The sequence below is a fragment of the Oncorhynchus nerka genome, linkage group LG10 (genome assembly GCF_034236695.1).
Source record: "Oncorhynchus nerka isolate Pitt River linkage group LG10, Oner_Uvic_2.0, whole genome shotgun sequence".
NCBI classification, from domain to species: Eukaryota; Metazoa; Chordata; class Actinopteri; order Salmoniformes; family Salmonidae; genus Oncorhynchus; species Oncorhynchus nerka.
Window position 1 is genome coordinate 8947948 of NC_088405.1, and position 15622 is coordinate 8963569.

At 35.5% G+C, this 15622-nt stretch overlaps 1 protein-coding gene across 2 annotated transcripts in view; it reads left to right on the forward strand.

Annotated features, from left to right (window-relative positions):
• The window catches only part of polr3a (polymerase (RNA) III (DNA directed) polypeptide A), a 118713-nt gene that overhangs the window by 85393 nt on the left and 17698 nt on the right, over nucleotides 1-15622 (forward strand). The window contains exons 22-26 of one of the 2 annotated variants that reach the window (XM_065022963.1): nucleotides 8868-8903; nucleotides 11112-11198; nucleotides 11939-12021; nucleotides 13816-13986; nucleotides 15028-15121. In XM_065022963.1, the coding sequence (XP_064879035.1) occupies nucleotides 8868-8903; nucleotides 11112-11198; nucleotides 11939-12021; nucleotides 13816-13986; nucleotides 15028-15121 (471 nt within the window). The remainder of the gene's footprint in view (nucleotides 1-8867; nucleotides 8904-11111; nucleotides 11199-11938; nucleotides 12022-13815; nucleotides 13987-15027; nucleotides 15122-15622) is intronic. The other variant, XM_065022964.1, reaches the window with a different exon arrangement.

Below are 15622 nucleotides of genomic sequence, written 5' to 3' on the forward strand. Positions count from 1 at the left end.
TAGATTTATCAGTTATAGATTTATCAGTTATAGATTTATCAGTTATAATCAGTTATAGATTTATCAGATTATAGATTTATCAGTTATAGATTTATCAGTTATAGATTTATCAGTTATAGATTTATCAGTTATAGATTTATCAGTTATAGATTTATCAGTTATAGATTTATCAGTTATAGATTTATCAGTTATAGATTTATCAGTTATAGATTTATCAGTTATAGATTTATCAGTTATAGATTTATCAGTTATAGATTTATCAGTTATAGATTTATCAGTTATAATCAGTTATAGATTTATCAGTTATAGATTTATCAGTTATAGATTTATCAGTTATAGATTTATCAGTTATAGATTTATCAGTTATAGATTTATCAGTTATAGATTTTATCAGTTATAATTTATCAGTTATAGATTTATCAGTTATAGATTTATCAGTTATAGATTTATCAGTTATAGATTTATCAGTTATAGATTTATCAGTTATAGATTTATCAGTTATAGATTTATCAGTTATAGTTATAATCAGTTATAGATTTATCAGTTATAGATTTATCAGTTATAATCAGTTATAGATTTATCAGTTATAGATTTATCAGTTATAGATTTATCAGTTATAGATTTATCAGTTATAGATTTATCAGTTATAGATTTATCAGTTATAGATTTATCAGTTATAGATTTATCAGTTATAGATTTATCAGTTATAGATTTATCAGTTATAGATTTATCAGTTATAGATTTATCAGTTATAGATTTATCAGTTATAGATTTATCAGTTATAGATTTATCAGTTATAGATTTATCAGTTATAATTTATCAGTTATAGATTTATCAGTTATAGATTTATCAGTTATAGATTTATCAGTTATAGATTTATCAGTTATAGATTTATCAGTTATAGATTTATCAGTTATAGATTTATCAGTTATAGATTTATCAGTTATAGATTTATCAGTTATAGATTTATCAGTTATAGATTTATCAGTTATAGATTTATCAGTTATAGATTTATCAGTTATAGATTTATCAGTTATAATCAGTTATAGATTTATCAGTTATAGATTTATCAGTTATAGATTTATCAGTTATAGATTTATCAGTTATAGATTTATCAGTTATAATCAGATTTATCAGTTATAGATTTATCAGTTATAGATTTATCAGTTATAATCAGTTATAGATTTATCAGTTATAGATTTATCAGTTATAGATTTATCAGTTATAGATTTATCAGTTATAGATTTATCAGTTATAATCAGTTATAGATTTATCAGTTATAATCAGTTATAGATTTATCAGTTATAGATTTATCAGTTATAGATTTATCAGTTATAATTTATCAGTTATAGATTTATCAGTTATAATCAGTTATAGATTTATCAGTTATAGATTTATCAGTTATAGATTTATCAGTTATAGATTTATCAGTTATAGATTTATCAGTTATAGATTTATCAGTTATAGATTTATCAGTTATAGATTTATCAGTTATAATCAGTTATAGATTTATCAGTTATAGATTTATCAGTTATAGATTTATCAGTTATAGTTATAGATTATCAGTTATAGATTTATCAGTTATAGATTTATCAGTTATAGATTTATCAGTTATAGATTTATCAGATTATAGATTTATCAGTTATAGATTTATCAGTTATAGATTTATCAGTTATAGATTTATAGATTTATAGATTTATCAGTTATAGATTTATCAGTTATAGATTTATCAGATATAGATTTATCAGTTATAGATTTATCAGTTATAGATTTATCAGTTATAGATTTATCAGTTATAGATTTATCAGTTATAGATTTATCAGATTTATCAGATATAGATTTATCAGTTATAGATTTATCAGTTATAGATTTATCAGTTATAGATTTATCAGTTATAGATTTATCAGATATAGATTTATCAGTTATAGATTTATCAGTTATAGATTTATCAGTTATAGATTTATCAGTTATAGATTTATCAGTTATAGATTTATCAGTTATAGATTTATCAGTTATAGATTTATAGATTTATCAGTTATAGATTTATCAGTTATAGATTTATCAGTTATAGATTTATCAGTTATAGATTTATCAGTTATAGATTTATCAGTTATAGATTTATCAGTTATAGATTTATCAGTTATAGATTTATCAGTTATAGATTTATCAGTTATAGATTTATCAGTTATAGATTTATCAGTTATAGATTTATCAGTTATAGATTTATCAGTTATAGATTTATCAGTTATAGATTTATCAGTTATAGATTTATCAGTTATAATTTATCAGTTATAGATTTATCAGTTATAATCAGTTATAGATTTATCAGTTATAATCAGTTATAGATTTATCAGTTATAGATTTATCAGTTATAGATTTATCAGTTATAGATTTATCAGTTATAGATTTATCAGTTATAGATTTATCAGTTATAGATTTATCAGTTATAGATTTATCAGTTATAATTTAGTTATAGATTTATCAGTTATAGATTTATCAGTTATAGATTTATCAGTTATAGATTTATCAGTTATAGATTATCAGTTTATCAGATATAGATTTATCAGTTATAGATTTATCAGTTATAGATTTATCAGTTATAGATTTATCAGTTATAATAGATTTATCAGTTATAGATTTATCAGTTATAGATTTATCAGTTATAGATCAGTTATAGATTTATCAGTTATAGATTTATCAGTTATAATCAGATATAGATTTATCAGTTATAGATTTATCAGTTATAGTTATAGATTTATCAGTTATAGATTTTATCAGTTATAGATTTATCAGTTATAGATTTATCAGTTATAGATTTATCAGTTATAATCAGATATAGATTTATCAGTTATAGATTTATCAGTTATAGATTTATCAGTTATAGATTTATCAGTTATAGATTTATCAGATATAGATTTATCAGTTATAGATTTATCAGTTATAGATTTATCAGTTATAGATTTATCAGTTATAGATTTATCAGTTATAGATTTATAGATTTATCAGTTATAGATTTATCAGTTATAATCAGTTATAGATTTATCAGTTATAGATTTATCAGTTATAATCAGTTATAGATTTATCAGTTATAGATTTATCAGTTATAGATTTATCAGATATAGATTTATCAGTTATAGATTTATCAGTTATAGATTTATCAGTTATAGATTTATCAGTTATAATCAGTTATAGATTTATCAGTTATAGATTTATCAGTTATAATTTATCAGTTATAGATTTATCAGTTATAATCAGTTATTTTATCAGTTATAATTTATCAGTTATAGATTTATCAGTTATAATCAGTTATAGATTTATCAGTTATAGATTTATCAGTTATAGATTTATCAGTTATAGATTTATCAGTTATAGATTTATCAGTTATAATCAGTTATAGATTTATCAGTTATAGATTTATCAGTTATAGATTTATCAGTTATAGATTTATCAGTTATAGATTTATCAGTTATAGATTTATCAGTTATAGATTTATCAGTTATAGATTTATCAGTTATAGATTTATCAGTTATAGATTTATCAGTTATAGATTTATCAGTTATAGATTTATCAGTTATAGATTTATCAGTTATAGATTTATCAGTTATAGATTTATCAGATATAGATTTATCAGTTATAGATTTATCAGTTATAATCAGTTATAGATTTATCAGTTATAGATTTATCAGTTATAGATTTATCAGTTATAGATTTATCAGTTATAATCAGTTATAGATTTATCAGTTATAATCAGTTATAGATTTATCAGTTATAGATTTATCAGTTATAGATTTATCAGTTATAGATTTATCAGTTATAATCAGTTATAGATTTATCAGTTATAGATTTATCAGTTATAGATTTATCAGTTATAGATTTATCAGTTATAGATTTATCAGTTATAGATTTATCAGTTATAGATTTATCAGTTATAGATTTATCAGTTATAGATTTATCAGTTATAATCAGTTATAGATTTATCAGTTATAGATTTATCAGTTATAATCAGTTATAGATTTATCAGTTATAGATTTATCAGTTATAGATTTATCAGTTATAGATTTATCAGTTATAGATTTATCAGTTATAGATTTATCAGTTATAGATTTATCAGTTATAGATTTATCAGTTATAGATTTATCAGTTATAGATTTATCAGATATAGATTTATCAGTTATAGATTTATCAGTTATAATCAGTTATAGATTTATCAGTTATAGATTTATCAGTTATAGATTTATCAGTTATAGATTTATCAGTTATAGATTTATCAGATATAGATTTATCAGTTATAGATTTATCAGTTATAATCAGTTATAGATTTATCAGTTATAGATTTATCAGTTATAGATTTATCAGATATAGATTTATCAGTTATAGATTTATCAGTTATAGATTTATCAGTTATAGATTTATCAGTTATAGATTTATCAGTTATAGATTTATCAGTTATAGATTTATCAGTTATAGATTTATCAGTTATAGATTTATCAGTTATAATCAGTTATAGATTTATCAGTTATAGATTTATCAGTTATAGATTTATCAGTTATAGATTTATCAGTTATAGATTTATCAGTTATAGATTTATCAGTTATAGATTTATCAGTTATAGATTTATCAGTTATAGATTTATCAGTTATAGATTTATCAGTTATAATCAGTTATAGATTTATCAGATTATATAGATTTATCAGTTATAGATTTATCAGTTATAGATTTATATTATAGATTTATCAGTTATAGATTTATCAGTTATAGATTTATCAGTTATAGATTTATCAGTTATAGATTTATCAGTTATAGATTTATCAGTTATAGATTTATCAGTTATAATCAGTTATAGATTTATCAGTTATAGATTTATCAGTTATAATCAGTTATAGATTTATCAGTTATAATCAGTTATAGATTTATCAGTTATAGATTTATCAGTTATAGATTTATCAGTTATAGATTTATCAGTTATAATCAGTTATAGATTTATCAGTTATAGATTTATCAGATATAGATTTATCAGTTATAATCAGTTATAGATTTATCAGTTATAGATTTATCAGATATAGATTTATCAGTTATAATCAGTTATAGATTTATCAGTTATAGATTTATCAGTTATAGATTTATCAGTTATAATCAGTTATAGATTTATCAGTTATAGATTTATCAGTTATAATCAGTTATAGATTTATCAGTTATAATCAGTTATAGATTTATCAGTTATAGATTTATCAGTTATAGATTTATCAGTTATAATCAGTTATAGATTTATCAGTTATAGATTTATCAGTTATAGATTTATCAGATATAGATTTATCAGTTATAATCAGTTATAGATTTATCAGATATAGATTTATCAGTTATAATCAGATATAGATTTATCAGTTATAGATTTATCAGTTATAATCAGATATAGATTTATCAGTTATAGATTTATCAGTTATAGATTTATCAGTTATAGATTTATCAGTTATAGATTTATCAGTTATAGATTTATCAGTTATAGATTTATCAGTTATAATCAGATATAGATTTATCAGTTATAGATTTATCAGTTATAATCAGATATAGATTTATCAGTTATAATCAGTTATAGATTTATCAGATATAGATTTATCAGTTATAATCAGATATAGATTTATCAGTTATAGATTTATCAGTTATAGATTTATCAGTTATAGATTTATCAGTTATAGATTTATCAGTTATAGATTTATCAGTTATAATCAGATATAGATTTATCAGTTATAGATTTATCAGTTATAATCAGTTATAGATTTATCAGTTATAATCAGTTATAGATTTATCAGTTATAGATTTATCAGATATAGATTTATCAGTTATAGATTTATCAGATATAGATTTATCAGTTATAGATTTATCAGTTATAGATTTATCAGTTATAGATTTATCAGTTATAGATTTATCAGTTATAGATTTATCAGTTATAATCAGTTATAGATTTATCAGATATAATCAGTTATAGATTTATCAGTTATAATCAGTTATAGATTTATCAGTTATAATCAGTTATAGATTTATCAGATATAGATTTATCAGTTATAGATTTATCAGTTATAGATTTATCAGTTATAATCAGATATAGATTTATCAGTTATAGATTTATCAGTTATAGATTTATCAGTTATAGATTTCATCCTTCAGTCACATGTAGGTAAAACATGTTGATTTCTGTATAGAATCTGAACGAGTGTATTTTGCCGTTTCCATGACGCTTGGAGAGTGGTAAGCTTGCCCCCCCCCCGCCGTGCTAAACAACAGACCAGCTGAGCTGTACTCCACTAATATTTCTTAATGCAATTTAATCCTTTACAATGTAGTCCAGTTCATGTTTAGGAATACAGCAAATCATTTCACCTGTGCACCTGGCAGGTTATATTATTAGCATATTTTTCATTTCTACTTTGTCAGAAGAAGCTATAACTGGACTTTATTAATGACTTTAACTCTTATTACTAATTTAATTTACAAATCAAGTTGATCAAATGGAAACACTGTAGTGTTTTATTGTAAAGGGAATGAAAATAGACTACAGGCCTACGTTGTTGTTTTTTCTTAGGACTTAATAGAATTATACAAAACAACATATCCTTGACGATCCATCTAAACAACTAGTCAGTTAATTTTTTTATTTTATTTATTTCCACAGGTATTTATGCAATTTAATCCTTTACAATAGTTTATACACTATTTATCAAGCTTGTTTGTGCTCCTTGCGGGTTGATATGCATCTGAGGCATATGCTGAAGGGGATGCCCAGCAACGTTCTCTAGTGGGCACTGATAGGCTGAAAGGCCAGGCAGTTCTAGTGTTAATGACCTGTACCATGAGACCTCCGTGCTCTAGGATGCCTCCTTTAAAGACCTGTACCATGAGACCTCCGTGCTCTAGGATTCCTCCTTTAATGACCTGTACCATGAGACCTCCGTGCTCTAGGATGCCTCCTTTAATGACCTGTACCATGAGACCTCCGTGCTCTAGGATGCCTCCTTTAATGACCTGTACCATGAGACCTCCGTGCTCTAGGATGCCTCCTAATAAAGACCTGTCCCATGAGACCTCCGTGCTCTAGGATTCCTCCTTTAATGACCTGTACCATGAGACCTCCGTGCTCTAGGATTCCTCCTAATAAAGACGTGTACTATGAGACCTCCGTGCTCTAGGATTCCTCCTAATAAAGACGTGTACTATGAGACCTCCGTGCTCTAGGATTCCTCCTTTAATGACCTCTACCATGAGACCTCCGTGCTCTAGGATTCCTCCTTTAATGACGTGTCCCATGAGACCTCCGTGCTCTAGGATTCCTCCTTTAATGACCTCTACCATGAGACCTCCGTGCTCTAGGATTCCTCCTTTAATGACCTGTACTATGAGACCTCCGTGCTCTAGGATTCCTCCTTTAATGACCTGTACCATGAGACCTCCGTGCTCTAGGATTCCTCCTTTAATGACCTCTACCATGAGACCTCCGTGCTCTAGGATTCCTCCTTTAATGACGTGTCCCATGAGACCTCCGTGCTCTAGGATTCCTCCTTTAATGACCTCTACCATGAGACCTCCGTGCTCTAGGATTCCTCCTTTAATGACCTGCCCCATGAGACCTCCGTGCTGTAGGATTCCTCCTTTAATGACGTGTCCCATGAGACCTCCGTGCTCTAGGATTCCTCCTTTAATGACCTGTACCATGAGACCTCCGTGCTCTAGGATTCCTCCTTTAATGACCTGCCCCATGAGAACTCCGTGCTCTAGGATTCCTCCTTTAATGACGTGTCCCATGAGACCTCCGTGCTCTAGGATTCCTCCTTTAATGACCTGTACCATGAGACCTCCGTGCTCTAGGATTCCTCCTAATAAAGGCGTGTACCATGAGTACTGTGACTCATAATGCATCTTTTCACATAAAATAAGCTTCTCTAAACATTAAAAGCATCTCTAAACATGTATTACCATTTATAATGTATGTTGTTCTAACAGGGTTTTGTGTATATTGTTCCTGTTTCTTCATCAGTACAGGTTTTGTGTATATTGTTCCAGTTTCTTCATCAGTACAGGTTTTGTGTATATTGTTACAGTTTCTTCATCAGTACAGGGTTTGTGTATATTGTTCCTGTTTCTTCATCAGTACAGGGTTTGTGTATATTGTTACAGTTACTTCATCAGTACAGGGTTTGTGTATATTGTTCCTGTTTCTTCATCAGTACAGGGTTTGTGTATATTGTTACAGTTACTTCATCAGTACAGGTTTTGTGTATATTGTTACAGTTTCTTCATCAGTACAGGGTTTGTGTATATTGTTCCTGTTTCTTCATCAGTACATGCTCTGTAATCCAGGGGGTTTATTTGAAGGTATATTACGTATATTGGTGATTTAGTCTCCCTAGGCAGATGGGGGTTACGTCCCATTTGAACAACGTTCCGTCATACACACTCAGGGTCTGGAAGTTCTGATACTGGTTGATGGGGACGGAAGCCTGAAGGATTGTCATCGTTAATTGTTGGAACGTTCCAATTAAAAGTTTATATACAAAAAAAGGGGGAACGTTCCAACAATAACGTTGAAAGTCAGATCAGCACAGGGGTCAAGGACTTCTACGACAACTTCTGGTTTCAAATGAATAGGCCTCTCCGTTATCAGCTAATTAACTGATTTCAAGATAGCTGCATAATCACCTCCTTTTTTTTCTCCATTTGTTAGTTTATTTCATTTTTGTTTCTAGTCATTACCATATTTGAATGATGAATAATGTGGGGGCGCCCGTGCGCGCACACGGAGTTGTTTTAACGAACGTGTGGTAAGGTTGATCCAGTTTACTCTGTGGTTTCTGTCTTACTTTGTCCCCCTCGTCAAGGCCTTGACAGACACGGGCTCAGAGAAGTATATGGAGGTACGGTGTCTAACATGCATCATGTCTAGGTAATGGTGAGACTAACCAGGGGCTCAGAGAAGTATATGGAGGTATGGTGTCTAACATGCATCATGTCTAGGTAATGGTGAGACTAACCAGGGCTCAGAGAAGTATATGGAGGTACGGTGTCTAACATGCATCATGTCTAGGTAATGGTGAGACTAACCAGGGCTCAGAGAAGTATATGGAGGTATGGTGTCTAACATGCATCATGTCTAGGTAATGGTGAGACTAACCAGGGCTCAGAGAAGTATATGGAGGTATGGTGTCTAACATGCATCATGTCTAGGTAATGGTGAGACTAACCAGGGCTCAGAGAAGTATATGGAGGTATGGTGTCTAACATGCATCATGTCTAGGTAATGGTGAGAAGTATATGGAGGTACGGTAACCAGGGTAATGGTGAGACTCAGAGAAGTATATGGAGGTACGGTGTCTAACATGCATCATGTCTAGGTAATGGTGAGACTAACCAGGGGCTCAGAGAAGTATATGGAGGTACGGTGTCTAACATGCATCATGTCTAGGTAATGGTGAGACTAACCAGGGGCTCAGAGAAGTATATGGAGGTATGGTGTCTAACATGCATCATGTCTAGGTAATGGTGAGACTAACCAGGGCTTAGAGAAGTATATGGAGGTATGGTGTCTAACATGCATCATGTCTAGGTAATGGTGAGACTAACCAGGGCTCAGAGAAGTATATGGAGGTACGGTGTCTAACATGCATCATGTCTAGGTAATGGTGAGACTAACCAGGTGACAACAGCACCGTTTCAAACATTGCATTCGGTCAGTTGGTCAATTCTAACGTTTGTCTTTTTCAATGTGTCTACCCATGTTTGGATTAAAGTACTAATCGTAGTAGGGCTTTGATTTGATCAAATAAATTAAACATCGTACATATTTTTAATTACATTTTATTGTAGAATGCATCCACAGTTGATTTGAATGTTATTTTACTAATCGTGTAAGAGTTGCATCGTTATAGGGTTTTGATCAACAGAATGTTTTTGGCAGGGTTGATTTAAATGGATTGTAAGATGAAATGGAATGAGTGTTTCCTGTTCTGTGATGTTACTGTCTGTCCTGCACAGCCTGACCTAGTGTGTAGTGCTGTGTTGAGAGACCAGTTTTACACTGTGCATCTCTGCTGGTGTGTTGTGTGGAAGCATGATCTCCTAACGGTTCTCTTGATTTACCAAGGTCTGTACACTACATTATGTGCTAATTAACCCAGGGGCAAAAGTGGTTGAAGAGGCATCACTTTACAACCATCACTTTAGAACCCCTTTACAACCATCACTTTAGAACCCCTTTACAACCATCACTTTAGAACCCCTTTACAACCATCACTTTAGAACCCCTTTACAACCATCACAACCATCACTTTAGAACCCCTTTACAACCATCACTTTAGAACCACTTTACAACCATCACTTTAGAACCCCTTTACAACCATCACTTTAGAACCCCTTTACAACCATCACAACCATCACTTTAGAACCACTTTACAACCATCACTTTAGAACCACTTTACAACCATCACTTTAGAACCCCTTTACAACCATCACAACCATCACTTTAGAACCCCTTTACAACCATCACTTTAGAACCCCTTTACAACCATCACTTTAGAACCCCTTTACAACCATCACAACCATCACTTTAGAACCCCTTTACAACCATCACTTTAGAACCCCTTTACAACCATCACTTTAGAACCCCTTTACAACCATCACAACCATCACTTTAGAACCCCTTTACAACCATCACATTAGAACCCCTTTACAACCATCACAACCATCACTTTAGAACCCCTTTACAACCATCGCTTTAGAACCCCTTTACAACCATCACTTTAGAACCCCTTTAGAACCATCACTTTAGAACCACTTTACAACCATCACAACCATCGCTTTAGAACCACTTTACAACCATCACTTTAGAACCCCTTTACAACCATCACTTTAGAACCCCTTTACAACCATCACTTTACAACCATCACAACATCACAACCATCGCTTTAGAACCACTTTACAACCATCACAACCTCTCTCTCTCTCTCTCTCTCTCTCTCTCTCTCTCTCTCTCTCTCTCTCTCTCTCTCTCTCCCTTTCTCTCTCTCTCTCTCTCTCTCTCTCCCTTTCTCTCTCTCTCTCTCTCTCTCCTTCACTCCCAACCAAAGGAGATCAAAAAGTTCATAAAGGCTACATCTGAGAAAATCAAGAAGACCAGGGACAAATACGGCATCAACGACAATGGCACCACTGAGGTAGACCTTTTCATCCTTGACATTTAACACATTCACATTGACATCTCTTTTTCAAGCAGCCCATTCAGGATTTAGCTGTTTCCTTTATAACATGTGAGCACTTGCTAATTGGACCCATCACTGCACTATTACTGCATAAAACAGTAAGCGCAGTGCAATATTACCATATAAAACTGTCTTAATCACTACAAAATAAGGGCTCGCAATTTTAACCGATCACCGCAATTTTACCACATAAAATGATTAAATCAACCAACTCTTCACCGTCAAAGCTTTTTTGTGACAATTGTGGAAACGTGTTCTCTGGAGTGATGAGTCACGCTTCACCATCTGGCAGTCCGACGGACGAATCTGGGTTTGGCGGATGCCAGGAGAACTCTACCTGCCCAAAACTGTAAATCTCAGTGTAAATCCTCTTGCTCACATTCTCTCTCTCTCTCTCTCTCTCTCTCTCTCTCTCTGTCTCGCGCTCTCTCTCTCTCATTCTCTCTCTCGCACTCTGTCTCGCGCTCTCTCTTTCTCATTCTCTCTCTCGCGCTCTCTCTCTCTCATTCTCTCTCTCGCGCTCTCTCTCTCGAGCACTCTGTCTCTCGCACTCTCTCTCTCTTGCGCGCTCGCTCTCGCTGTCTCGCGCTCGCTGTCTCGCTCTCTCTCTGTCTCTCTCTGTCTCTCTCTCTCTCTGTCTCTCTCTCTGTCTGTCTCTCTGTCTCGCGCTCTCTCTGTCTCTCTCTCTGTTTCAGCCCAGAGTTCTGTATCAGTTGGACCGCATCACTCCCAGCCAGCTAGAGAAGTTTCTGGAGACCTGCAGGGACAAGTACATGAGGTACTGTGTCTGTGGTGGTCACTGCTCACAGATGGTTGTGTCTGTGGGGTTCACTGCTCAGAGATTATTGTGTCTGTGGTGGTCACTGCTCACAGGTGGTGGTCACTGCTCACAGATGGCTGTGTCTGTGGTGGTCACTGCTCACAGATGGCTGTATCTGTGGTGGTCACTGCTCACAGATGGCTGTATCTGTGGTGGTCACTGCTCACAGATGGCTGTATCTGTGGTGGTCACTGCTCACAGATGGCTGTATCTGTGGTGGTCACTGCTCACAGATGGCTGTATCTGTGGTGGTCACTGCTCACAGATGGCTGTATCTGTGGTGGTCACTGCTCACAGATGGCTGTGTCTGTGGTGGTCACTGCTCACAGATGGCTGTGTCTGTGGTGGTCACTGCTCACAGATGGCTGTGTCTGTGGTGGTCACTGCTCACAGATGGCTGTGTCTGTGGGGTTCACTGCTCAGAGATTATTGTGTCTGTGGTGGTCACTGCTCACAGGTGGTGGTCACTGCTCACAGATGGCTGTGTCTGTGGTGGTCACTGCTCACAGATGGCTGTGTCTGTGGTGGTCACTGCTCACAGATGGCTGTATCTGTGGTGGTCACTGCTCACAGATGGCTGTATCTGTGGTGGTCACTGCTCACAGATGGCTGTATCTGTGGTGGTCACTGCTCACAGATGGCTGTGTCTGTGGTGGTCACTGCTCACAGATGGCTGTGTCTGTGGTGGTCACTGCTCACAGATGGCTGTGTCTGTGGTGGTCACTGCTCACAGATGGCTGTGTCTGTGGTGTTCACTGCTCAGAGATGATTGTGTCTGTGGTGGTCACTGCTCACAGGTGGTGGTCACTGCTCACAGATGGCTGTGTCTGTGGTGGTCACTGCTCACAGATGGCTGTGTCTGTGGTGGTCACTGCTCACAGATGGCTGTATCTGTGGTGGTCACTGCTCACAGATGGCTGTATCTGTGGTGGTCACTGCTCACAGATGGCTGTATCTGTGGTGGTCACTGCTCACAGATGGCTGTATCTGTGGTGGTCACTGCTCACAGATGGCTGTATCTGTGGTGGTCACTGCTCACAGATGGCTGTATCTGTGGTGGTCACTGCTCACAGATGGCTGTATCTGTGGTGGTCACTGCTCACAGATGGCTGTATCTGTGGTGGTCACTGCTCACAGATGGCTGTGTCTGTGGTGGTCACTGCTCACAGATGGCTGTGTCTGTGGTGGTCACTGCTCACAGATGGCTGTCTCTGTAGTGGTCACTGCTCACAGATGGCTGTATCTGTGGGGTTCACTGCTCACAGATGGCTGTATCTGTGGGGTTCACTGCTCAGAGATTATTGTGTCTGTGGTGGTCACTGCTCACAGATGGCTGTGTCTGTGGTGGTCACTGCTCACAGATGGCTGTGTCTGTGGTGGTCACTGCTCACAGATGGTTGTGTTAACGGAGTGATAAGTAACCTTGCTTGAGACTTGGAAGACTTGTGTTCGATCCCCAAGCTAATGCCTAGGAGAATCTTGGAAGACTTGTGTTCGATCCCCAAGCTAATGCCTAGGAGAATCTTGGAAGACTTGTGTTCGATCCCCAAGCTAATGCCTAGGAGTATCTTGGGAGACTTGTGTTGAAGGACACACTATGCCCATTGATCCTATGTCTCAATCCTATCTGTCTGAATACTTGTGTTAGCTCCCCAGGTTAATGCTTAGTCCTTTAGCTCAGCGGGTCAGCCCAGGTTTGAACGCCCGGTAGGTAACACTTTACCCATTCATCCTACATGCCTGTGTCCCCAGAGCTCAGATGGAGCCGGGCTCAGCAGTAGGAGCCCTGTGTGCCCAGAGCATTGGGGAGCCTGGCACTCAGATGACCCTGAAAACCTTCCACTTTGCTGGGGTAGCCTCCATGAACATCACCCTGGGGGTCCCGCGCATCAAGGAGATCATCAACGCCTCCAAGAACATCAGGTGGGTCGGGGGTCAAAGTCCTTATCAAGCTCCTTTTGAAATGGCTTTAGGACCGGAGGAGTCAGATCTGAGCCTGGGGGTCCAGAGTACTGCTGGTTTGCTGTTCTAAATGATACTTCATTGTACCCGCCTGGTGTCCCAAGTCTAAATCAGTGTTTGATTAGAGAGGAAGAATGAAAATCAGCCGTGGAACTGGTTTAGGATGGTCAGTCAACATCAGATGTGAGTCAGAGCTGGACTTGGAGAAGTCTCTGTTAATCCTCTCGCTTTTCTCTCCAGACTACTATAGTAGAAGGATCATGAAGGCTCATTGTTACAAGTTACTAGGAGAAGTTCAGATTCAATCAATTTCACCCTGAAGCATAAAACCTAAAAACAGATCGTCCAAATAATTCCTTGTCTTCCTGACTGAACAGGAATACGGCTGAATCCCAAACGGCATCCTATTCCTTATATAGTGCACTACTTTTGACCAGAGCCCTGTATAGGGAATAGGGTGCTGTTTGGACCCAGCCGTGTTCCATTAGCTCTGATTGGTGTCTGCTTCTACATGACCAGACAGCCAAGGAGGTTCGTCCAATCACAGTGCCCAACTGTTCCCCCCGTCAGCCGGTAGTTATTCTGCTCCGTGTCCTAATCACACGGCCCTGGAGAGAATCCTGGAGAAGGATCGAATACACCTTCGGAACGGAGGGAAGGGAGCGAGGGAGGGAGAGAGATGCAGAAGAGAGAGGGAGCAGAAGAGCGAGGGAGGGAGGGAGATGCAGAAGAGCGAGGGAGGGAGAGCGATACAGAGAGAGGGAGCAGAAGAGCGAGGGCGATACAGAGAGAGGGAGCAGAAGAGAGAGGGAGGGAGAGCGATACAGAGAGAGGGAGCAGAAGAGAGAGGGGACGGAGAGAGATTCAGAGATGAGAGAGGCTGAATCTCTCAAGCCAATTGCCTCGTCAAACAATGAGCAGTAGCCCATCCGTTTTAAATGGCACTCTATTCAGAATGACACAAACCTTTTTATTAAAGGGCTTCTGTTGTGTTCCCATCAGCACACCTATAATCAGCGCTCACTTGGATGTGGACGACGACGCAGACTTCGGCCGGCTGGTGAAAGGGAGGATTGAGAAGACCCTTCTGGGAGAGGTAGCTCACTATTCAGCACGTCCTATAGCTACTCTACAGGGACAATCTGTCACCACTGTCAATGTCCCCCTTTTTCTCCACAACGTCACGAGTCACACGGTGGAGTGATTCCCGCTCCTGCAAGGTGGCTGTGCTGTTTTGAATACGTGTGATTCTGGCATCGTGCTCAGCACTACAGTTTTCAATACTACATTTTTATTATTTTTTAATTTCGCCTTTATTTAAATAGGTAGGCTAGTTGAGAACACCTTTATTTAACCAGGTAGGCTAGTTGAGAATACCTTTATTTAACCAGGTAGGCTAGTTGAGAACACCTTTATTTAACCAGGTAGGCTAGTTGAGAATACCTTTATTTAACCAGGTAGGCTAGTTGAGAACACCTTTATTTAACCAGGTAGGCTAGTTGAGAATACCTTTATTTAACCAGGTAGGCTAGTTGAGAACACCTTTATTTAACCAGGTAGGCTAGTTGAGAACACCTTTATTTAACCAGGTAGGCTA